The 24,450-nt window shown below is 38.7% G+C and overlaps 1 protein-coding gene across 4 annotated transcripts in view; it reads right to left on the reverse strand.

Annotated features, from left to right (window-relative positions):
* Positions 1–24,450, reverse strand: part of HIRA (histone cell cycle regulator) — a 32,353-nt gene that overhangs the window by 1,489 nt on the left and 6,414 nt on the right. For 2 of the 4 annotated variants that reach the window (XM_066199671.1, XM_066199669.1), the window contains exons 2-23: positions 23,727–23,789; positions 22,861–22,971; positions 21,895–21,985; positions 21,290–21,384; positions 20,368–20,463; positions 19,384–19,544; positions 18,312–18,479; positions 17,671–17,784; positions 16,093–16,163; positions 14,036–14,141; positions 13,254–13,475; positions 12,561–12,646; positions 11,915–12,109; positions 10,374–10,544; positions 8,187–8,406; positions 7,327–7,431; positions 6,367–6,515; positions 5,484–5,645; positions 4,666–4,724; positions 3,582–3,687; positions 2,312–2,434; positions 1,188–1,351 (exon numbers count right to left, since the gene is read on the reverse strand). In XM_066199671.1, the coding sequence (XP_066055768.1) occupies positions 1,188–1,351; positions 2,312–2,434; positions 3,582–3,687; positions 4,666–4,724; positions 5,484–5,645; positions 6,367–6,515; positions 7,327–7,431; positions 8,187–8,406; positions 10,374–10,544; positions 11,915–12,109; positions 12,561–12,646; positions 13,254–13,475; positions 14,036–14,141; positions 16,093–16,163; positions 17,671–17,784; positions 18,312–18,479; positions 19,384–19,544; positions 20,368–20,463; positions 21,290–21,384; positions 21,895–21,985; positions 22,861–22,971; positions 23,727–23,789 (2,838 nt within the window). The remainder of the gene's footprint in view (positions 1–1,187; positions 1,352–2,311; positions 2,435–3,581; positions 3,688–4,665; positions 4,725–5,483; positions 5,646–6,366; positions 6,516–7,326; positions 7,432–8,186; positions 8,407–10,373; positions 10,545–11,914; positions 12,110–12,560; positions 12,647–13,253; positions 13,476–14,035; positions 14,142–16,092; positions 16,164–17,670; positions 17,785–18,311; positions 18,480–19,383; positions 19,545–20,367; positions 20,464–21,289; positions 21,385–21,894; positions 21,986–22,860; positions 22,972–23,726; positions 23,790–24,450) is intronic. The other 2 variants (XM_066199670.1, XM_066199672.1) reach the window with 1 other exon arrangement.

The following is a 24,450-nucleotide window of genomic DNA, read 5'->3' on the forward strand; positions in this document are numbered from 1 at the left end:
ATGGATTATAATTCAGTAGATGTTGAAATAATCATAAGAATAAAGGGTCAATAATAGGATGTGCAATTTTCAAAGTTCAGCAGCTCTAGAAAACTAGTGAAGCAGCAATACACATCTGGCAAAGCAGTTTTGTGACATCGATCCATAGCAGCAACATTTGGAGGTGCCAGAGGAACCCAGTGCATGCAACAGAGGTTCTCAATTAGTGAAGGCTTTTAAAAGTACAACCATCTCTTTAATATATGACCCAAGATGAATATTTTAATTTAACTGGGGAAGGACAGAGAGAACCATATGCAATTCAACAAGCTCTCTTGTTAAATAAGGTAAGGGTCAAAGGGCAAAAATTAATGAGTTTGATTTTAATTCTGCCAACACCTATTAGGTGGCGTAACGTGAACCATTTCATTTCCCTCTGTGCAGAATGATTATGCAAGGTGAGGAGTAAGGCTGAATTAATACAAAGGGAACTGTTAAATTATGGATGCAGACAGGCAGAGATACAACAGAGATCTTTAGAATCCAAAAAGTATAAAGTCAGTATGTTAACCTTGTTTAACATAATAGCATAGAGATAAAGTGTATTCAAATATAAAATAGATACAAGGAACCTTCTTAGTGTGTTTCTTTTCTCACAGAATTTAACACGTGGAATTCACTAGTAGAGGCAGTTGGAATTTTAGAATGTAAAAAAGGAATAAAGTGCAAGCAATATAGGCAAATTCTCTGCAATTTTATGTGCTTGGGTAAAAAGTGTAGCCAAGCCAGAGACTGAGCAACCCCTCCATCTCCCATCAGGCAGCAATTGTCAGCTGGCTGAGGAGGGTTATGCATTTTACAAGGTGCTGCTGGTTTCCCTCAAACATCTGTAGCTGCTGCCAGACAATACCTAGACAATGCCTGACAGAGCACTGGGCTTTTCTACAATGCAATTGCCATTACTGGAGCGTGCAGATGGCACTGCCTCCCCAGACCACGGTCTGTTCCCAGTCACTGTGTCAAAACAGGATTCCTGAGGACTGAGCACTGCACAAGCAAATGCAATTTGGTTTGGTTTTAAGCAAAGCAGAAGCCAAGTGCTAAAAGGAGGACGTTAAGGGCAATCATACGTATACATGGCATGAACAGAGTGTTCTTTAGAAGCCCATCAGAGCTGCAGAGAAGTTCCAGAGCCTGGCAGGTCTCACCTTCATTAACTAGGTACCGTGCATAGATAAGGAGCCAGTGGTGATATTCGTGACTGGATTGTAACATAAGTGCTGCTGCTATCTGGTTCTCCAGGTATGCAAGTGTTGTTTCTTGTTGCACTAAATGAGGCATGGAGAACAATCTTGCAGCTTGCCTTCCTGAACTGCAAAACCAAAAAGATTAACGTGCCAGAAAATCAGATACAAGTTTAAGGAATACATCTTTTTGTAGCACTAGCTATGCTGCACTGATCTTTTAGAGGCACACAAGATATAAAGTTAAAGCATTTAAAGGATTTCTTGCATATAAACACATTGTCATAAGAAAGCTTATTTGAAAAAAGTAGCTAGTTATTGGAATTTTTTCAAAAAGGGAATTTTTCATTCTGTTATTGTCTCTCTCTCTCAAAAAGAGAGTGTTGTTTGTTTATATTTCAAATGCTCTTCACAACAAATTCCCTTTCCCCTCAAGAGAACAGCAATAAAATCATACAACTCCACACTGTTTCTCTCTGGAAAAAAACTAAACTTGGATGTGAAGGGCAGAAATAGCAAAGAAATCTGCCTGGGAAATCTAATTCAAATCTAAGTGAGGATGGGCTATTAAGCTACCTACAGGAATCTGCTCTGGCTCATGCAACTCCTTGGTGATATTTTCACATGTTAAAAGTACTCACTAGATGACTAATATCTCAACTTTCTCAAAGACTTCATTAAATATTAAATAAATAATAGATATAAATAAATATAGATTCTTTGAGGCCAACTGAACTAACTCAAAAATTGTAGGCCTACTCCAGAAGTCTGGTAAACTAAAAATCAAAACGCAAAATGTAAAAAAATGCAGTTTAGCTAATAAAAGTATAACAGAATTGTCCAATACCTTACCCATCCAATAAGGAGGAACCTTAAAACGATTATATTCAGACCATGTTTTCCTGCCTCCCAAACCATCTCATAGCAACATTAAGATACAGACTCTAAACATGCAAAGGATTAAAAAAACCACTGTGTGGACGACTGATTACTTCAGAGCCATTGGCATTTCAAGAAGTAACTCAGTGGTTCAGGCATGTGAATGAAGGACATGACAAAACCCAAACACGCTGGTGACACGTGCGTACTTTGATGTGCGTCCCTGTATGACAGCCAAGGGCCCAGAACACAGCATGGCTTCTTGGGATGGCAAACTAGTCCTGAAGTCTGCACATTGTGCTAGAGAGTCCTGTTTGTCAGAAACAAGATTCCTGAAAAAAAGCAAACAACCAAGGAACAAGTCTGAGGAGCGCAAACAGCAACGGCAGCAGATCTGTTCAGCCTCAAAACCTGATTTGTGTTTTCACCAAAAAAATATCACTGAAGTGGCTCCAGGGACCCTGATTATTCCCACTACATGTCCAAATTCTGCTTGTTCCATGTCACTCCTATCCCCAAAGTTAAATATATTAATTACATAATTTAATTTACCATTAGTTTGGAAGGCAATTAACTTTCTCCTTGCCATTTTACAATCTAATAAGAAGTCATGACCCAGAACAATGCCTGGAGTGAACACAGGTAATGACTTTCTCATTAAGAGCTTGATTCTACGTTTTGTCAGGTCTCCCCCCACCCACCAGACACACACACATTGACAATCTTTTCCATAATTACAGCTATCCCTTCATATGGAGGGATCTGACATTACAGCTGCCACTCCCACATCTAATTAAGGATATCATCTTCACTGGCTTGAGATGCCAGGAGAAAGAGTGGATCAAACCACTGCTAAGTTTGGACTTCAGACAGCACAGGGGTAAAATGGTACAAATATTTAAAATACCCTTTGCTGCTTTATCATGTTTAAATTTGTATGATGACTAAAGGCATTGGTCTTTCATGTATTTCCCAAGCTGTGGTACAAACTAAGAAATGGCAGCAAATTCAGAATTATGGCTGAGAGCTTGTCCTCTGCTCCTTACTCCCTTAATAAAAAGAACAAATAAGGTATTTTTCCCTTTCCAGAGGATTTGCTTTGAGTAGTTGAATAACAACAATTATTCTAAGGAGGAGTTAAAACAATAAGCCCTTTCATCCAGCAGGCTCATTACACTAATTACAACAATTATATTAGGATTACAACATGTTGGGTTTTTTTGCCTCTTAGGAAGGCAACAAAGAACCTGCTTTGGAAAGACTCTGTAAATAATTTACCCATGGACATTTTTCATAGGAACTTATTCCTTCCCATGGGGAAAGCCTATCTGATCCCCAACAAGACACGCTCTTGTGTAGCCTTTTCCTGTGTTTAGTAATGACTCTTCCATGACTCTGAGGTAGAATAATTTCTTCCCAGTACATCAGAACACGTCAGTTCCTCTGAGTTGCAAAAGCTGGAAATAATCCATGACTTACCATGTAGAAAGAGAAGGATTGAAGCAGTATGCCTTCCCATCAGACATGCTCATGACAGGAATTCCATGCTGAGTCAGCAAGATCTGAGAGACAGTTGCATCACTTCCTACAAGTCAAATCAGACCAAAGTGTTTCTTTTGGAGTCCTGCTGAAGACTCATAATGGTAAAAAACGGTATCCACCATTAATTACCAGAAAAAGGTTCAATGTTGTTCTCAAGCACTGATAGGAAGGTCAAGACACAAGTTAATGATGGCAAGCACCAGGCTCAGTGCAGTAGCATTAACATCAATTTTGCAAAATACATTATCAATCTTGATGCTGCAATTATACAGAACATGGGCTAAATCAGGAGCATTCTCCTTACCTAGGGAAAATCTTCAGCAATTCTGCCATGTCTTTTGTAACCCAAGAAGCCTTTAGCTTTCTTTTTCCCATTAAGTTAAAATTATAAACCCCAGCAGATACAGAAAAGTGTGCTCTTTACGAGCACACTGAAAGTAGAATAGCTGGAGTCTCATTTCCCAGCATATTCCAAGCCCAGGGCTTGTGCATGTAACTTCTAATGATGACATCTGCAAACTGCTAATACAGCTCCTTTCTAGCTAGTTTGGATTAGTACAGTATGGATTAAAGCTAAAACAGGAGCTAATATACTCTGAGACACTGCTTTTTTGATGATTTGTGCTGTGCCAGATATTGCATTGATTGAAACTGAAGATTTTAAAGTAATGAATCAGAAGATAATCAGTTGTTGTTCATCACTGAGACAATAAACATGCAAATTACACAGAGAAACTGCTGTAATAGCAGATTTGCATTAAGTATTTATTTTGTTATCTTCACAACACTGAACTTCTACATTCAGAAGCAAGGCAGACTATAAGCTCCAGAATCTCACAAGTTTGCTACTCACTGATATTGCCATCACTGTTATTTCAAGAACTTCCCTTTTTTATAAAATAATGAAGGGAAATTATTTGTTTAGGCTTTTCAGGTTTCATAAAATTTCAGCATATTCATAAATGGCACTAAATAGTACAGGTGGGCTCATAGGTTGGTAATAAAAGGACTTTTTCATTACCTGAAAATATTGTTTGCAAAGACTCATCTCTAACAATGGCGATCTGCTTGTGAACATCCCTGAAAAAGACAAAAGAACAAGTCTGCAGTCAACAAACAACTGGAAACTCTAAAATCTTTTAACAAATGCACTTCTTTACTACTCATGACAGAGTGGGGGGTTGGGGAGTTTGTTTAGGGGATTTTTTTTGTTTTGTTTTGACATTTTCTTCATTGGTTCGACAAAATTATTTTGGCAAACTCAAACCCCTTATGGCAAGACAGAAGTTAATAGCAGAGAAACATTTTTATGGCTCTTTACCAGGAAACCTCATTACAACAAAGCAATTAGTGAGGATCAAAATAACTCCTTTAGGAGCTCTGACTTGCCTGAGACAATAGATTGAATTCAAGAACTGTAAACGAGTTACCGGTGGTTTTATCTTGGCATCTTGAAAATGGCTGGAGTACTTTAACTCTGAAACTTGTGTGCTTCATTGGTTAAGTGTGATGGAAGATGGAAGTATCCATACTTCTCTTCCCCACCCCCTTATTCCATTCCACATGCATCACAAGCACTTAAGCTAGTGACTTCTAGCTGATTCTTTATCTTCACTCTAGAATGAAGTTCAATATTCAGGACTTCTCTAGCACAGAAACAGCATTCTGCTGAAACAGAAACAAGCCTGCCCAGTTAACTCTGATTATTCTATTCAAAAGTGGACTTGTGGTCAGACCTGCTGTGGTTGAAGCTCCTGTCTCAACAGCAGTGCAGTGACACAACTGAAGATACCTATGAGCATGGCCTGAGCCAGCTGCTGCAGCCAACGTGGCCCTTACCAAACAGAGAGCGTAGCAGCAGTGGTGAGAGCCATGATGCAAGACCCTGTGCAATGCAGGGTGGAAATGGGTGTATTCAGTATTATAGGAGGAAGAAGGCGACGACCACAAGCTGAAAATACTGACAATGTTCGTTTCTCACAGGCCACGGTTACAATCTCGCTGGAAAAAAACAAAAAAGAAACATTTGCGTGTTGTCAAATTCAAGTAGCATTAAAACAAGCTGAATTCTTAAGCTATCATATAACTTGGGTAAATTCCCCAAAAAGTAACTATTGCAGCTTTTGGAAAAATTTTTCAATACCAAGAGGAGGAATGATAAACTAAGCAGACCAAGGGGCATAGCTGGAAATATCAGTAAAGCTTTTGGTTATGCACAAGCTCTCCCTCAAGTCTGTACTTGTATTTAGCTTTAAAATCTGCTGCTTCTTTTTCAGACCTAGGCAGGGCTCAGGCTTCAGAAATACACTGTCAGTTTAAACTCTGAAGTTGGAATTAGGCAAAAATGAGAAAAATTAAGAAAAAAAAGATAGCAAAATACTCAGGAAAATACTTTGACATGACCAAACATGCCATTTCAAACTTTTCATTCTTTAGTAGTTAGCACTTGAAAACTTGTCACTTATGATTTAGTCAACTTTAATGAAGAAATTTAAAGGAGAAATGTAAAAATTCAGGAAAGTAATTGTAACTGGCTAATGCAAATTGTGATGTTTTAAGACTGCATAGAGTTAATACTTGAAACAAAACCTGAGGCTAAGAGCGATCCACACTTTTGCCCATAAATATTTATTATGAAAAACAACTGTATACTGTACTTTTGTCCACCTAAAAGTGTCTTCTGGCCTTCAGAACCCCCTTCCTCCAAAAGATATTCTCTTACCAGCTTCCTGCTGCAGCGAGGATTCGACTGGTGAGAACTGTCTCCCACTCCTTTCCTTCTCGGTTACACTTTAACCTGCTCAGCTTTGAGCCCCCCACTGTGGTCATTTCATTCTCCACTTCAAGGTACATTGATGGATCTGAACTTATCTGAAATACAAAAAATAAAATGATTTTTGGAAGAGGAAAGAAACTACTCAAAAAAGCAGCAACTACTATCAGAACCAAAACAATGCTGTCTTTAAGAACAGATTTAAGTATGACATTCTCTGTTTAATGTGGCTTCAAAATATACCATGGCACTTCAAAAGAAGCAGACCACTGAAAATCAGCCTTGCCTAAAACACAAGAAATTTCTTTGTATTTGAAGCACAAACATAAGGAAAGGCTGTGCTAGTCTGTCTCTGCTTCCTTATTATGGGCACCAGATCAAGTCCGTATGTGCCCAGTCTCCCCACAGTCTTGCAACTGGAACCAGACTACCACAGCCTGAAGACACCTAAAAACTGTTTCATAAACACCTAAAACATTACTATTTGCCAGCCTGTCCAGACGCAGAGCACCTCCAGAGAGCTCTCAGAAAAGCCCTGGTTTTACTCCTCAGTGGTGTATTCCCAACAGCACTGCAGTAACAGCACAGCAGCCGCTCCCCCCAGAGACTCTTATCTCCACCACACACTGGCTAACCAGGAGGAGGGACTGATGAACCAGAGGTACTCACTCCTCTTTAGAGTTTAGCTGGCTCAGAAGTGTCCTATTTTTAGTTGATTTGCCATTATCTTTCCTCATACAGACATATTCTTAGAAGCTAAAGCGTTACCATCTTGCTTGCTTGAACAAATACAGGCATTCAAACGTTCACGCATCAAAGGATGTGAATAACCTTAGGATATTTAAAAGAAAGCAGGATATTTTTGTTTGTTTTTAAAGTATTAAGTTTTTTTCCTTATAATCCACTTACTTGCAAAGTAAACGTTTTCTGTGGGATTGGGGTTGGCAGTTTAAGTGCTAATGCTGGTGCAGAGATGCAAGCAGCATCCTTCTCAGAGGCCAGTGTAGCTGGGGACTGGAAAAAAATTGCAGAAATAGTTACATTTTTCTATTAAAAAAAGTGAAAACCAAATATATTCTACCAAATAGACTGATTTGAAAAAGAATTTTCTTAAAATTCCCAATGATGCCAATTGCAAAATATTAGTCTTGTTCCAATTAGTTGTACAAATTCAAGTTTTTTAACATAGCTTCTAAGAATCAAAGAAAAACAAAAACTTGTCATGGGTTGTTTTTTTTTTTCCTAAACACCCCTATTTTCAGCTGCAACTAATTCATGAAAATTCTGGTGTATTATATGGAAAATCTAAGCTCTAGATACTGAAAACACAGGTATCCATATGCGCTAAAATGATGGAAACTCTAATGCAACTACTTTAGGGTTCTGAGGAAATTCATAACCATTTAAGTCACCATATCCAAGTCACTTTCTTGTTCTTGGACCACTCTCCATCATCCACCACCAAAAACTGATGGCATTTCATTTCATTCTGTACAGTTGTTTGGCAGGCTAGCATTACTGAGTTGTGCTGGGACCTTTAGTAAGTAGCTCCATATCCACATAAAAGATAAACACATTTGCCACACCATGTGCACCTGCTTTTTCTAAGCTTAAATTCTAAAACCAGGAAGTTTTAAGGCAGGGAAGAGGGATGGCTAAAAATTCTGAGGGACTGATACTACTTGTGTTTGCCCCAATGGAACAAGTCAACATGGGACTGACTTTATGAAGTGAACTTTGAAAGCCAGAATGAATCTTATATATTTCACCTGAACAGTTAAAGTTACTGGTACAAGTCTGGAGTCTTTCCGAGGCCTTCCTTTTTTCTTCTTTTCTACTGTTTCTCCCTCAAGTTCCAGTTTCCGTTTGGGTACACTGAGTGGTTTAACAGCTGGAATCTTCTCTTCACTGTCACTGCTGCTCTCCAGAATATCCTTGGACTTATTGTCTTTAATTAAATTCTGATCCTTCAGTCTGTAAAAAAAAAGTCTGTAAAAAAAAAGCTGATTCCAAAAGTTGCCATGTATCCTACACATTGCCTTCTTGCAGATAGGATGACATTTCTTAGCCCTCTTTGAGTGTGTTTCAAAATGCACAAAGGCAGGGGGAGGAAGCTGAAGAGCTCTGGCAAACCCTTTCCAAAAGTACAATGTGCAATATATATGTGAACCAATCAGACATATTCTCCCCTCTAAAAAGAATTAATCAAACCAGCAGTTAGCCATGGGATAAAGCTGGAAATAGCAACTTTATTTTAGCATTCAGTTCCAATTACCATCAGATCTCTTTCCCTGAGCTGATACAAATAATTCAGCACTCTAAGATGCAAGAGTAGTTCATCTTTTCCCCTTCAGTGGGCATCAGACTTTTTGCTTATTCATGTAGAACTTTTGTCATTCTGTTGTCTACCCCCAGAAGTTGTTCTGTGCAGTTCTGACTGCTGCAAAATGTGTATCTGCAAACCATGCACATGACTTCGCTGCTCCAGCTTCCATTTCAGGAAACAACTGTGGAATCACAGAATGCTTGGACTTGAAAGAGACCTTAAAGATCATCTGATTCCAACCCTCTGCCATGGGCAGGGACACCTTCCACTAGGCCAGGTTGCTCCAAGCCCCATCCCACCTGGCCTTGAACACTTCCAGGGATGAGACACCAACATTTTCTCTGGGCAACCTGTTCCAGTGTCTATCACCCTCACACTAGGGGATTTTTTACTGATGTCTCATCTAAACCTGTCCTCTTTCAGTTTGAAGCCATTCTCCCTTGTGCTGTCACTACATGCCCCCGTGCAAAGTCCCTCTCCAGTTCTTTTGCAGCCCCTTTAGGCACTGGAAGGCTGCAGTAAAGTCACCCTGGAGCCTTCTCTTCCCCAGGCTGTACATCCCCAGCTGTCTCTGCCTGTCTTCACAGCAGAGCTGCTCCAGCCCTCCCATTATCTTTGTGGCCTCCTCTGGACTTGCTCCAACAGGTCCATGTCCCTATATAACTAAATGTAATATAACTAATACAAAGTGCAATCCCTGTGAACTCTCTTGTTAACCATTATACCTGAAAATAGGTCATTAAATCATGCTCTTCCCCTTCCCTCCAATACCTGTTATTAACTCACACTGTTTTGCCACTTATTCCTTAACTACTTGGCTTCAGAGAAATACCTTGCATAATCCAAACCTTTTTTCTCTGGCAGCCGAATTATGCCAAATAATACACTTTTACCCATATTTCACTGACACATTAGAAGCAATTATGAGAGTAATTTAATACATCTTGCTTCTGCATTGCATGGTCAAGCTCTTTGACATAAAAACATTGCTGTATAGAAAGATGTTTCACTGATAATAACTGGGGAACTGCATACTTTTTTCTCAAGATTGTTAATTTTTTTATCATTTGTTTTGGTGAAACAGGAATATTTATGCCATAACACTATGTCACAAACCAAAAAGCCTTTTTTTTTTTTTTTTTAAAATCACATGAATCCAGAGCCAAAACCCTTTAAAATCAGAGAATCTTCTCTGCATGCCTTCAGGGCATAAAATTGAAATATGACTGCTTCTGTGATGATGAGAGGTCATCTGCTGACATGTGTGGTAATTTATCTTGAAGTGAATCTCTCTTGTACAGAGATGCAGGCTGGCTATTTTTGGCTGGTTTTGTCTTCTAAGGAGTCCAGCTGCCCTCAGTCACACAGGCCTGTGCACACACAGCCTCTTACAACAGTTTTAATTTGGAATATCGTGGAGAATCTGCTTGATACCAAAATGCCAAGCACAAATGTACAAAGGGATGACACCAGCACAGAATTTACCTATTTGTAGCTGCCCCCTTCCTTCCAATAGTGGAAGAAACCCAAGACAACTTCTAGAGTGTCAGCAGTGCAACATCTACACCACAGAGAATTAGTGTTTCAACTCTTCTTTATTACCTTCCTCCCTCCCCAGGCTATGTCTTACCTGTCCACAACAGTCTGATTTGAGTTTGTTACAACAGCAGTCCCTGAGGTGGCTTTGGATCGTTCTGTGAATCGAGAATCAAATGCTTTCATAGGTTCGATCTTGGATGGAGTTGTCAACACAGAGGAAGACGATGCAGAAGGAGCAGCTGAGGCAGAGGTAGCATTTACACTGTCAAGAAAAGAGACAGCAAAAGAAGGATGGCAAAAATTTAGTACTGGTAAGTTGCATTGCTCATAACAACTAGCATTCATGATACTGCCTAGAAACCATGTTGAAAAGCTTTCACTCAAGTACATAATCAATTATGATATTCTTTCTCCATTCTTTCATGCACCAGTGTTTTGCAAGCTTTGCCTACTCTCAAAACCTCTCTGTGTTATACCTCAGACCTTCATGTGGCCACATATCTGGATTAAAAGACCCTAACTCATGAGTTGTGTATTTTAAAATCAGGAAGGAAATGATACTTGCAGCTGGTACTTATTGGGAAAGCATCACTTTTTTCAATGATCACAGGGGTTCTTGCTTTTACCCCTTGTTCAGGTTACCAAATACTTCCGTTACAATATTATATTTCACTGTTTATCAATCAAACAATTCGGGATGAAACAATTTATGCCAGCTTTAGATTTTGTTGTTGAAAAATCCAACCTGATTATTAGGCCTTTCCAAGCATAACTCTAGGGTAAAGGAATGTGTTTTCCCCACACTAAAGCATTCCGGGATCTATTATTTCAATAGCTGTTTACTTTAGAGATTTTTCAATCCATTCAGAGAATGAATTCAGAGAATGAATGGCTCTAAAATAACTGATGCTAGTACTAAAAAGCTGCTAGAAGTACAATTTACCAAGGAAAGGATACTTAGTAGTTTCATCTGTCAATCATTTCTCATAGTCCACCCGCTCATTTTTAAATCTGTGGCCAATTTCAACTAAATTTGATGGAGAAGTAGAGGTTTCAATGACACTAGGCTGCTACACATGCTACAAAAACACACTGAGAAGAAGTCAGGTCAGTGCCACCACTAAGGGAAATGCAAGTAAAAATCAGTTGTTCTGTAATTAATTTGAAAGACACACTGGTCCATCAGCACACGTGCACTGACAAGTCAATGTCACTGTGCCCTGATGGGGTTGTTATACTGGAAGGAAGGATCACCATGTCCGAAGAGAGGACACAGGTCAGAATTTGATGTAAAGTAGATTTCATTACTTACACTACTCGACCACCTTCTATTGTTTACTAATGGCAACCCAACAACCCATAAGCAAGTCATTGTGTTAAAGCAATCAGCTGTGTACTTCATTGTACTGAAGTTCACTCCCAGAACTATGCACATGGATTTATTCATTCCTGATTTATCAATATTTAAAGTAACCAAACACTAATAAAATCTCAGTGCTTTCAGGAAGGTTAGATTCTTGGGGTTTTGCAGTAAGGAAACCACTTTAATAACTTCTTCGTTATAAAACTATAAACAGGAATTAAAAACTAAACAGACTCACGTAAGTGAACAACAAAACAGCAAATACTGACCCATCTTTATTGGCTGCATCATCTGTTGGTTTTATACTGGCTGCTGTTGGCTCTGCAGAAGGCTTTGAAGTATTAAGGGAATTTGCTGCGTTAGAATCTAGTGACATGAGCTGCTGGTTACTTTGAGAAGACATCATTGAGCCAGACAGAGTTCCAGATATTGGGATGCTATTGAAAAATGCTGTAGAAAAATCCCTAAACAAGAAGACAAACAACAAATACATTTCTCAAAACCACTTTAAAGATAATTCAAAAATAGCAATTTTAGCTAAAATATTTATTCTGTTCTTCCTTTTTCCACATGCAGATACTCATATACAACCTAAATAAATCCTCAATTACTTTCCAGAGTAATTCCTCATGTCCAATGGGTACAAAAGCTGGTACTAATATAGATATGAATCAACAATACTTAAAGCATTGTTCATGTACAACAGTAAATAATGAGAATTAGCCTGATCTATTAGAAGTGAGATCTTATGGCTAAAGAACACTGGTGGAAACTGTATTTCATAAGGATACACACTTATTTCCAGTAAGTGCTTTATGATGCCCTAAGATGGAATGCCATGTTTGGAACAAGAAAAAAAACAAAAAATAAGACAAGAAGGTAAAGAAAGGTTTTAAAGATTACTTTCAAACATACCCAGTGTCCAGTTGAGCTATGCAGAGAGGTGTGATCCTTCTCCGACCATCCGCTGTTCGCGTTTCAACTTGCTTTTTTAAGAGATTCTGTTGGGAAATACATTTTATCATATTTCTCATAAATGGGAAATGCTATTTTAATTTTTTTCAAACCAACAAGAATAGATATATTAGAAGAGGTGCCTCAATTAAAAATCTGTTAGCAAACCCTTTTTCCCATAAACACAAACACTTCCAATTTTCAATCTGTCCATCTGTAGAAGAGGAATTTGTGGAGGATGTAAACTGCTCTCCACATTAGAATCAAGTCTAAAACATTGTGCATATCGAATCTTTAAACATCGTGTTCTACGTTTAGGACAGAATTAAATAATGCTTTCAACCTCTGCCACTGAGAAACTGAAACAGTTCTACAGCTTTTCTATCACTAGTTACTCTTGGTTTCCTTTCTGCACACCGAGAATTTTGCACCCATCACAGAAATATCCACAAGCCTGCTTCCACACAGCCTTACTTCTGCTTAAAAGCATTTAACTTTTAACAAGTCCCAGTAAATGACCTGCTGAGTTGATCAGCTGGGCCATACACAGGCTGAAAGGTGCCATTCAACACAAATAAGGGAACAGAAACTGGTTCTTTCCTAACAGTTGGCTGTTTAGTGACTCAGTATTTGACAGTGCCCAAGAGCACCTACCTTTCTAATGTCCTCCAGACTCTCCCCATTAACCATGCTTGCCACTTTGGGAGCTGTGGAGTTCCCAGAGCTGTCCCGAATTGACGTGTTCTTCTGATCCCCCTGCTGCTGCTGTCTCTGCTGGTACTTGAGCATCTCTGGATTCTCAATAATGGTGGTGGACAACTGAGCTTCAGTCATGATAGCCAGGCTTTTGCCATAGGTGGACTGGTGAATGTTGCTCTGTGGGTGTTAAAGATGTGAGTACAAGTGCTACCATGACATCACTGGTATAATACAAGGGAATCACACAAGTCTAATGGAATCCATCAAATGCCCTCTGTATCATTTATACACCAGATTTTTTTTTGTGTTTTCAACTAACACTAAATCAATATGTACAATAAATGAAATTCAAAGCTCTAGTTGCTAATAGCAATGAGAGGAAAAACAGCCAAAAGCAATCAGTTTAAAAAGACTTGCATATATGCAAGTGAAAGAGTAATTTTATAGTGTTTTGAAGCACCCACTTCTTGTTTCCTTGGCCAAAAAATTACTTCAGATGTATAATGATGTGTAAGCAAGTGGATGTTTTCCAAATTCTTTCTTTCCAGAACAGAAATTACTACCAAAAATTCACTTCTTGATTACTCTTTTTTAATGATTTGTAAAGAAGACAAGAGCAACACATTTTCTATAATGTGGAAATCAGTTACTACATACTTCTATAAGCAGGCCAGTATTTTAATTGAATCAAGACATCCCTGAAATATGATCAAAGGTTCTCTGAGTGCTTACTGTACCTTTTCCTCCTCGCTGAGTGGATCCCCAAGTTCATCCTGGGAAAAGTCCAGAAATGCCACTGATCCATCCATGGAACACACCAGGATTCCAAGTCCATTAAGGGTCCTGAGGGAAATAAAGGTCCAACTTTGTTTTTAATCTTTTTCATTCATGCACAGTAGCAATCTGATGGATTGTTCAATAAAAATCTGAGCTTAAGATTTATTATCACAGCAATGACTCATGGAAGCAAAGAAGTGGGACAGTGAGGAGACAGGATGACAGACAGCAGAGTCCCTGTGTCAATGCTCCTTTGCAGACTGCACGAGGATGACAGTACACCTGCCCATGGCACGAGCAGCACCATGAAAACTTTTCTGAAGGGGTAAACCAGAATAGTGCTCGCAATGAACAGTGAGAGAAAATTACAAACACGTTTCCTTCAATAGATGAACAAAATTTTTGTGCTAATGGAAGTGGGTGAAGAAAGGGGCCCTCAGCTGACAAGCAGGTCAAAAATCTTGGTACTAGGCAAGAACACAGGTTTGATTTTGTTATTGTTCATTATTTGGGTTTTTAAGCAAACTGAACATGTGATTATATGTGGGGATACATAGTAACCCCTCTTCTGGAGCTCAGGTTTTCTTAGCAAAAAAGGGAGAAGAGAAGCGATACCTTCTATCTTAATAAATTATATTCTTGCATATGTAACCTATTATTGCACATTTGAAAAAATACTTGATGAATTTTGACTTCTACCCCAGACACTTTCAAGTACAGAGCTCACAGAAACAGTGACACAGTGGCTTACAGATTAATTGTTACACAGAAGGGAAGAGGAAAGGAAAGCTGGCAAAACTCCTAAGTCCTATCCAAGTTATTAAAAATCTATTACAAGTATCACAGCTAGAGGCATTTGGAAACCTCGATTTTTGTGGCAGCTGGTGCCCTGGTAGCATCACGTCCAGAGAAATCAGCCTCAGCACCATGAAACAAGGTACACCAACAGTACTTCAAATTAGAAAACAGTAAAATCATGTTGAGAGTTTTCTGCTTGCTTAGCAGAGAAAATTGCTGAGCTCCTATTGACCTCTGGATCCAAGCAATTGTTCCGTGAAAACATAATCATTTGCAGATATTATGTTGATAGATCCAAGTCTAAAATTCTAAAGTAGAAATTATACAGATATAACAATATAATAGTATCAGGTTTCTCAGAATTTACTCAGTCTGTTTTCAGAATGGAGCATGTCCTGGGAACACCCCATATAATTAACATTTTAGCTATCCATTTCATATATAAAATATCGAAGTAATGGCTGTAATTCTTATTTTATATGGATATAAAATATCAAGCTGCCTGATGATCTTTTGTCTCTCAAATATCCCACAAAACCATTTCCTCAGAAACTGCAACACATTAACCAGCTATTACTCCCAATGACTTCATGCCATGAGAAATGTGCAAATTGCAGATGGAGAAATAAAAAACACTACAGGAAAACTAAACTATTCAAAGCTATTGTACTATAACAATAGCAGCACTTCTCATGAATTATTCCACTTGCTGACTTTCTAGCCTTAATCTGTTAATGAAGGAAAAATGTTTTGGTTTTGGAAACTTTTTATTGTGGTTCACTGAGCTTTATGGCAAAATCCACATATGGCACATAGAAGCCAGGAAGTTACACAATTGTTAGCTTTAAAATTCACAGTATAAACCCATCAAGAGATTGTTGTAACTATTAAGGGAGAATTTCAGAAGTGAGGAAGTGATAGAATTAAGACAACGTACGTCGGAGAGTCATAACAAGTAGGAACTAATTCCACAGCTATTTTATTGTGTCTTGTTCTAAATACATTCCTATTTGTTCAGTCAATAACCCCAAGTCACCACGTGTTAGTTGCTCTTATTACTACCAAAGATGCTACTGCAGCAACAAAACCTTCAGCAACCAATTACTTGTGTTCCAACAACCTCAATCTATTTTGTTTTGAGGCATTTCCACCTAATAAGTACACCTAAAGTTGGTAACAATGCTTTGGCTTCTATAACAAACAGCAGAAATCAACTTACCAGGAGATGTCCATGATTGACTTGTCAAACAGCTCATGTATGACAACTAAAGGTCGCTTCAGACACGTGAGCTTAAGAAAACAAGAAACAAGACTCAGAAATGTCCAAGTTCTACAGAGAGTGTGGAACATTAACACTCTCGCAGAGCCTCACAAGGTGCACTAAACAAGGTCTGGCCAGGAAACAGCTGCATGCCTGGTGGTGCATCTGAAGCACCAAGTCACCTGTTCCAGTGCTGGCACAGAAAAGCTCTGGAGAAGAACAGCTGACATTCACCTCTCCTTTCCAAAACACAGACTGAATTTCTTAATCAACTCTGCCTTTACATCACAGTCATAAAACACTCTCTGCCACTCCAAAAGCAATTCCACAGATGCAAAAGACAGCTTCTATTCTAAGCTGTACTGAGATAAGGATGCTGCAAACTGCCAGCACAAGAAGACAGAAAACAGATGAGCTTTCCATGTCCTCGCTCGGACTACTTGTCTGAGAAAGTGAAACCTAGCAAGAGCAAAGGGAATTTGACTCATAATTACTCTTAAAGAGGATTCCTCTGCACTCAAGGATCAGCTTAGTAATAAAGAACTGAACATGAAAACTCCAGCAACCTGCTCTAAATTAGACATTCTAAACTCTTTAATGTCAAACCAATGGACTTCATATCTCTAGTGTATAGTACAATTGAAATGAAGTGGAGGTTCATTCAGATATGGTCAAGGAAGTTTTATGCTCACAGGTTCACAGATGCAGTGTCACTGTCATCTTCAGTAGTTATTAATGCTTCCATAGGTCTTTTGCTCTATATATGTTTATCAAGCTCCTCAGGGCAAAGACAACCTGTAACTTTGCATCTCTGCACTACCTTCTGTCACCTCAACAGCCACTCCAAATGAAATCTTCGTAATAAAAAGTAAAATATACTGAGTGATACTTTGATATGAGTATGCACTGGTAGCCATTACCAGAAGCAGATTTAGTTATGCATCCAGAGACTGATGGATAAATACCACACTGGAATCTATAAATAGTAGATTGCAGTTAGCAATTGGTGTGTTCTGGCACGAGTTCTCATCACAAAGCTTTGCAAATCAGTTAAACTGATTCCCTATATTTTTCAGCTGCATTTTAAAATGTGAAAATAGCTACTCTTCTCTTAGCCAGAATAAAAATTTTAGTGTAGATTTTAATGTAAAGCCCAAACTAGATATCAAAAACTTGAAAGAATACTTAAAAAGCTCATTCACTTTCACATCTCTTTCCTTTACAAAGACAGAAAACAAGTAAAAGGAAGAAAATAAGGCTGCATTTATTAACTGTGGTAAAATGTTTTATCCCCTAACAGGTGCTCCCCCAACCAGGCCACACTCTGCCACTGGCTTCTAACTGCTCTTGCCTTAAGAGAAATGGACTAATACCAATCCACTTCCTTCCCTCCCCAGCTAAACCTGTAACAACAGACAAAAAACCCTAAACATGAAACTAAATATAAAACCTAATGCAGTACATGTGACCTTTGTGCTAAACCCCCACGTTATCCAATGACCACATTAGTTCAAAGGCAGCAAAGAAACCACTTACCCAGACGGAAAGAGATCGATCTTTGCTACCGACAGCACAACAGCAGTAGGGACAACTTGACTTGGTGGAGCTCCCATTCTTTTGTTTCTTTTTGAAGATTTTTGGATTGAATTTCTAAACAAATGAGATGCCCAAATTTTATCACAGTAATTACATTTTAGCAGGAGATCTGCTTTCAAAGCAAATTTTCCACTTAAAGAGTGAAAAATCATATTCATATAAATGAAGTCCTGAACCAGACTCTGTAAGAGCACTGACAAAAGCTGCAGAGGTTTTCTTAATGGGCTTTCTGAATGCTTTCACAGGAAAGGCAAACAATATTAATTTTACTAGGGATCAGAAAGCCACTAGAAACCAAAATCATTTTAATCAAGTCACTGAACAGCCAACAGAGCTGATGTTTGACATTCCTAACATGCTCGTGTATTCCCCCTTGTCTCGTTCATCTACATTCAGTTCTCTTATCACAAGACCAACCTGATTGCTTCCAACATGTAAATTTGACATTTTTTAATCATGACCATGCATTTGCTTTACTAATCTTGACACCCATCTTCACCTCTTGTCCCATTTATACATAAAATTATCAAAAAGCACATACAAGTTTTAACTTCAGGGATCAATTACTATCACTCACTCACCACTACTGTAACTGCCTTCCGATGCCCTACAAAATCCATGTTGGTTTTCCATCCATCCCTCTCAATGATCTGAGCTGTGGGTCCAGAATTGTTCATGGCATGAGCAGAAACAAGATAGTGACCATCAGGTGACCAGCTAAGGCGCAACACATGAGTCGTCCCTCCACACTGAAAAAAAAAAATGAACATACCAGAGCTGTAAAAGTGTTTGGCAAACAAAGGGGTTGTAACACTAACTATTTAAATTTCAGATTTAGGGAATTACAGAGTAACATTACAAAGTAACTTTCCTGTGAATACAAAAGAATGACCTCACATACAATTCTCAGCACTTAGCCATGTTTACACAGGTGATGTAGTGTAACTTAAGAATCCCCAACAAAAGGGGGGAAAGGAACTCTGGGAACTTTTTGAAAGGAAATATAAATGTTACATCTTTTTGGATACTGTTTCCTCAGCATTTATCACAGTCCTAGTTAGTAGCAGGGCTGCAACACAGCAACCACTAATGATGAGACTTCAGCTTGCCACACCAGCTCCCAGGTGAATTGAAGCAGACGAGGTCTATTACAAAGGGAATTGCCCTAAGCACAATACCCTCAGATCACTCCACTCACCAGGGACCAGCTCCTGTCCCCAGAAACTCGATCTCTTCATCAAAGTCATCACCGAGCAGCCCTATGATGCCAGACCAATGACCCCTCCTAAGTACTTACCTCGTTTCTCATAGTGACCAATAGAAGATGCATGGGGAGGGATGTCAGACTGTCGCGATCAGTGTGCCAACACTTCCCCAAAATAACCGCTACATTCCCAGAAATTTACTTAATTGTTTACATAACCCATGTAAACCTTTGGCATCCACAACAACAAATGGAAATAAGAGTCTCTAGTCAATCATATTTTTAAGAGAAAGTAATTATTTTTTTCCCCCCTTTTGAAGCTACTATCTGAGAGCTTCTTTGGATGCAGCACTGTTCATTTAATTCATATTTGTGCAAAATCAGAGTTATTCTTCTAGTTTTCATTCATTCTAAGGGAATTCACTCTGAACAGTCACATTCTGAAGTACCTCATCAAAGGGTTTTGTGATGCTGGTTTCCAGCTGCCAGTCCATGGTCCGCCACACCTTTAAACTTCGATCATCAGCCTGAGAGGCAATGTACTTTCCAACAGGATCCCAGGTCAGCCCTTTCACCAAGCCAGAATGCCCCTTCAAAGTGGCAAGAATTTCTGTGCACACAGAAATTGAGAATAGAGACTAGTCACTGCTATCTCCTTTAGGGCAGAATGTTGAGAAAATTTACATCTTTTTGAAATGGCGTATTAAGTACAACCTCCACTAGTGTAAAAACAACCTATCAACCAAATTGGAACCTGTACTTAAGAAAAAACTGATATAAAAAAGTGGTAAGGAGAATTCTGGCCAGAATAAGAGGTGCAGAACTCTTTAAAAGACACGTCAGAGCAGGAAGAGCAGCAGAGTCCCAGTGCTTCAGAGGAGCACTTTGAAGCTGTGGAAAGCAGCACTTGAACTGGAATTTCAGTTAAACATTCACCCTTTCCTCCACACCCAAAGATTATCACAACTAATCCAGCTCTGTGCAGCAAGTGTGAACCTAGTCAAAGTTGTGACTCAACAAACACACAAAGCTGGCAGACCTGGTAACCTACTTTCAGTCACACTCTTGCTTATCAGCCTGTGGGAGGAGAGGCTGAGAGGGTGCACAATTAGCTTCAAAGTCTAAAAAACTCTGCTATCAATATTGGAAGCCAGCTTAAAATAAATGGCATGTAAATAAACACATGCAATCGTGACTTTCATGTAAAATCAGCAGCACAGCCTGAATGCAGCTGTTGTCTGCAGCAGTGTGGAATCCCCTGCTCATTGCCATCCAGACCTGGAAGAAGGACTGACCTGCCAGACTGCAGGTGTGGCACCTCAAAAGACAGACAACCCATTCCCTCCTAGAGATTTGAAAAGTCAGCGAAATACAGGCAAGGAGAGAAGACTGACACAAAGCTTTACATACTGGCACATCTTTAGAGCTCTCACCTGGGAATTTGACAGCATTCCAGATGACAACAGTGTTATCAACACTACAGGATGCCAGCCAGGCATCATGTGGAGACCACGCTACATCCATCACATCTGTTTGGGAAAAGGAAGTTTCCGTTTAGGAGATTGATGGTAATCAGAAAATCAAAAAGTTTTTTTACAAAGGACTTGTGTTCTCTCTAGCAATATTTTGCTATCACTGAGAAATGATTATCACCTCACTAAAGTGGAAGGTAAGAAAGCAACAATCATGGGGAGTGAGACTCCCCAACTTCCAATGTTCAATGGGGGTCAAGAAAAAAAACAAGAGGGAAAGAATGCAATGTTTAGTGACTGTAGGAAGTACTAAAGCCTGCACAAAGAACTTTGTCTTGTTTTGAATGAAAAAGTAACAGAAGCTATTACAATGCACTCACTTTGTTACAACACACGTGGAGTGATCAAAGTGATTTCCATCTTGATTTTAATCATGGCTCATGTCAGCAGATGCAAAATGCATTTGAAATTATTTATTTATTCCTCTTTTGCATTGCTCTCTAGATATTTTTCTTCTAAATAAATATTGATATTCTTTGGTTTACAAAAACATGGTCTTTTGCCAATCAGATTATTCACTGCTAGTGTGAACATTTAATTAGAGGTTTTGCTTCCTTTATTCAGATTCATTTTTAAGCTAGAAAATAGCAAAATATAAGCTTCTTAGTTGTTAATTTTTCTCCTACACACCACACTTGCCAGAAGTTTTGTATGAAAATTACATTTCATTAAAAATTACATTTTTTTAAATTTTCATTGTTGTTCCTAAATTACTGACTTGCCTCCAAATATATATATATTTCCGACAAGGAAACGTGATGCTGAAAAGCAACTTTTTTCCAAACACATGCAAATTGTGTTCATTCAACACCTTTAAACTTACCCCCTGAATGACTTCTGAGAATCGACACACACCTCCACTGCTCAACATTAGTAAGTTTGCTACTGGAACCAAACACAGTGCTAGGTCCAATGTACCTAATTAAAATAGCAACAGTTATAAAAAGAACCACCACAAGCTCCTCACTTTTTTTAAAGAAAATCAGCTGCACAGTACACTTCTATTTTATGGTCAGTTATTCCTACAATACAGAAGGGAAAAAAAAGTTGGGTTTTTTTTTTTTTTAGAGAGAATAATTCCAGTTATTGAAAAATTAGCCTCAAAAAAATGTAGAATTTCTATAGATAGCATAAAATGGTAACATTTCAAGTGATTCTTCAAATCTCACCAGGACGTTTTCTTCAAGGACAGAAGAAAATGTCTCAGCTCCTCCAGAGGAGAGAGACTGCCCAGGCAGACACCCTCCAGCCCAAAGGACAGCAGGCCCCATCTCCAACCCCAGCGCTTCGGTGTCCCAACTTGCAGCCCCTTACACACCAGGTGGAGCACTGAGCTCACCAAAGGCCAGCACAGGGAGGAAGCACTAAGATGTCCCAGAGTGACCTACTTGAAATGAAATCTAAAGCTGAAGGAAGAAAGATGCTTACGCAGCTCGTTTCCACACCATAATCAACTTGTCATCTCCCCCCGAGGCCAAGTAAACGCCATTGTTGGACCATCGCACACAGTTCACACAGGCTGAAATGCAGAAAAGAAAGTTTGCAAGATGAAGTATGTGAATAAGTGGTTCTGGACTGCAGACAGGATTTCTAATACAAATAAGCAAAACTGGACAGGAGGCATTTAGGATTTAAGTGGGCTTTTTCCACTCAAAGCAGTTATTCTGCCTCCTTCAGATAAATGAGTTGGTACTTATCTTTCAGTAGCAGCTGATGAATTTCTTACCTAAAAAACCCTACTCCTTATCTAAAAAAGCTTCACCAAAAGAGGCTTGAAGGAAGAAAGATTAATATTCCTCTAATGAAGGAAACTTATTCTGGTAAATAAAGTGGGATTAAGAGGGCAAAGAAGGAAAGGTATATTTTGAAGAAGGGACAACTTGTCAGGTGACCACACTAATTTCAAATGTAGTGATTTATAATGTAATAAATGTAATAATTTATAACATAATAATAATAATAATAATAATAATAATAATAATAATAATAATAATAAAAATAAAAAAAATTTAATAATTTATAACTGGAACCAATATACTTCATGTGATGTAGCTTTTACACTTACTTCTTCTCCTGTCCTTTCCTTCAGAGCTCCCCAGTTTCTCAGAATGTGCATTATCAAATACTTTATGGCCACAGCTGCAAAAAGCTTATAGGGAGGAGATTTCCAAAGGTATCGATAGTCCTCTGCATGTTTCCTCACATTTTAACAACATTTTCTGCTGAATATCTTGAAAAGTATACAGCCAAAGTATGACAGCACTCTGCTGTGTTTTACTGACTCTCCACCACTGGACAGGCGTGACTTTTGTAATTACAGACATGTAAGTCTTAAGCTTTGGCAAATCACCAATAGTCAGTAAGGAAAAAAACCCAACCAACCAACTTTGTTACCTAAGTGATTGTCCATCTGACAAAGCATCTTGGGGATATTTTCATTCTTTTCATCTTCCTCTTTCAGGACTGGAGCCATATTCCAGATCACAACTTTGCCAGAATCCTGACCTGTAAGAGACCAAAAAGCCCCCCCTTCTAAATACATGCAAAAACTCTTTTCAAATTCATCTCAGCTCCAGAACAGATGTGAAAATGCAGGTATGACTGCAGTGGGGACTTTGGAAACATCTGAATACAGATGTTGCTTTGATATAATTAGACCAATTCAGAAGTGCTTTATTTTTCTTGAATCTATTAAAAATAGATTTATACAGTCTTGTACAAAAGTCACACTGTACATAACTGATACCAACTATAAGAACTACTACTTGTAATAAAATTGTGTCCTAAAAGAGAAAAGATACATATTCAAATACTAAATTGCAGTTATTGTAGCCAACATAAAATTATTCACTATTGTGAACCAAATAATATTTTTGCATATATTTCTTAAGCTATTCTATTTATATAATTGGATTTTTCTGTCCCAATAGCTCTACTTTTTAGCAACTGAAAAAGCTCAACTGCACATCCAGATCCTCTTCAGACGAAAAGGAAATTTGGCCCATATGGCCATGACTCACTGATAGCAGCTACTATCTCAATGACATCCAAGGGGACGAGGACATCAGAACATGTAACCCTGCCTTCTGCAGGAGCAGCGGCACTTCCCAATACATTTTAATAGCATAGACAATTATCTGTTTCTTAGAGATAAAAGTGATGTCTTTTTGAAATGGTCAAACCAATTCAAGGGCTGTGGAGGCACAAGATGATTATTATTATTACCCAAAATTCTGCCTCCTATCAGTACACGGACTTACCTTGTCCTCCTGTTGCAAACTTGGTCCCATCTGGGTGAATGTCCACTGAAAATATTGGCTTTCCTGGAATTAAAGAACAAGCAGCAACATACTGAATTGTTTCACACTCAAGGGAATGCAGTAACACCAGAACCACCATAACTCTTCTGGCTGGCAAGCGACCTTCTTCTTCTAAAGGCTCGAGTTGTAAGAACTACAGCTGACTACAAGAGCTGAGAGCAGCCTGCTGACAGAAACGGCAGCCTATTAAAAGCCTCTTTGGAAGTTATCATGCCACAAAACCCAGCAATAACCAGGGACACTTAATCCAGCAGGATATGCCAAATACCTCAAAGCAAAGTAATACCACAAAGCAAGTGCCAACAAGGCAAAACTGCATTTGAGTATGGAATTTCTTCCAGGTTTCTACAGTTCATTAGCTGATGACCTGAAGCAAGTCTTCTTTTGGTTTCTGGTTTTTTTTTAAATCCTTCCCAGTCTCAGGCTGCATCTGTTGGTCACACAATTACCTGTCTCAAATTTCAATTCTCTTAATGAAACTCTTCTACTCAAAGACTAGTTTTGATTCCGTGGCTTCCCTATAGAAAGAGGAGGACTAACCAACAGTAGTATTACTCTTAAATCCTTCAATCCTCCATATGCTACACCTTTCAGAAGAAAGCTAATAATTTTACTAGAATGTAAACTCTGTAACGAATACCACAGCTGGGGAACAGCTTTGGAA

Source organism: Chamaea fasciata, unplaced genomic scaffold, assembly GCF_029207755.1.
Source record: "Chamaea fasciata isolate MVZ Bird 193981 ecotype frontalis unplaced genomic scaffold, bChaFas1.0.hap1 SCAF_18, whole genome shotgun sequence".
NCBI lineage: Eukaryota > Metazoa > Chordata > Aves > Passeriformes > Sylviidae > Chamaea > Chamaea fasciata.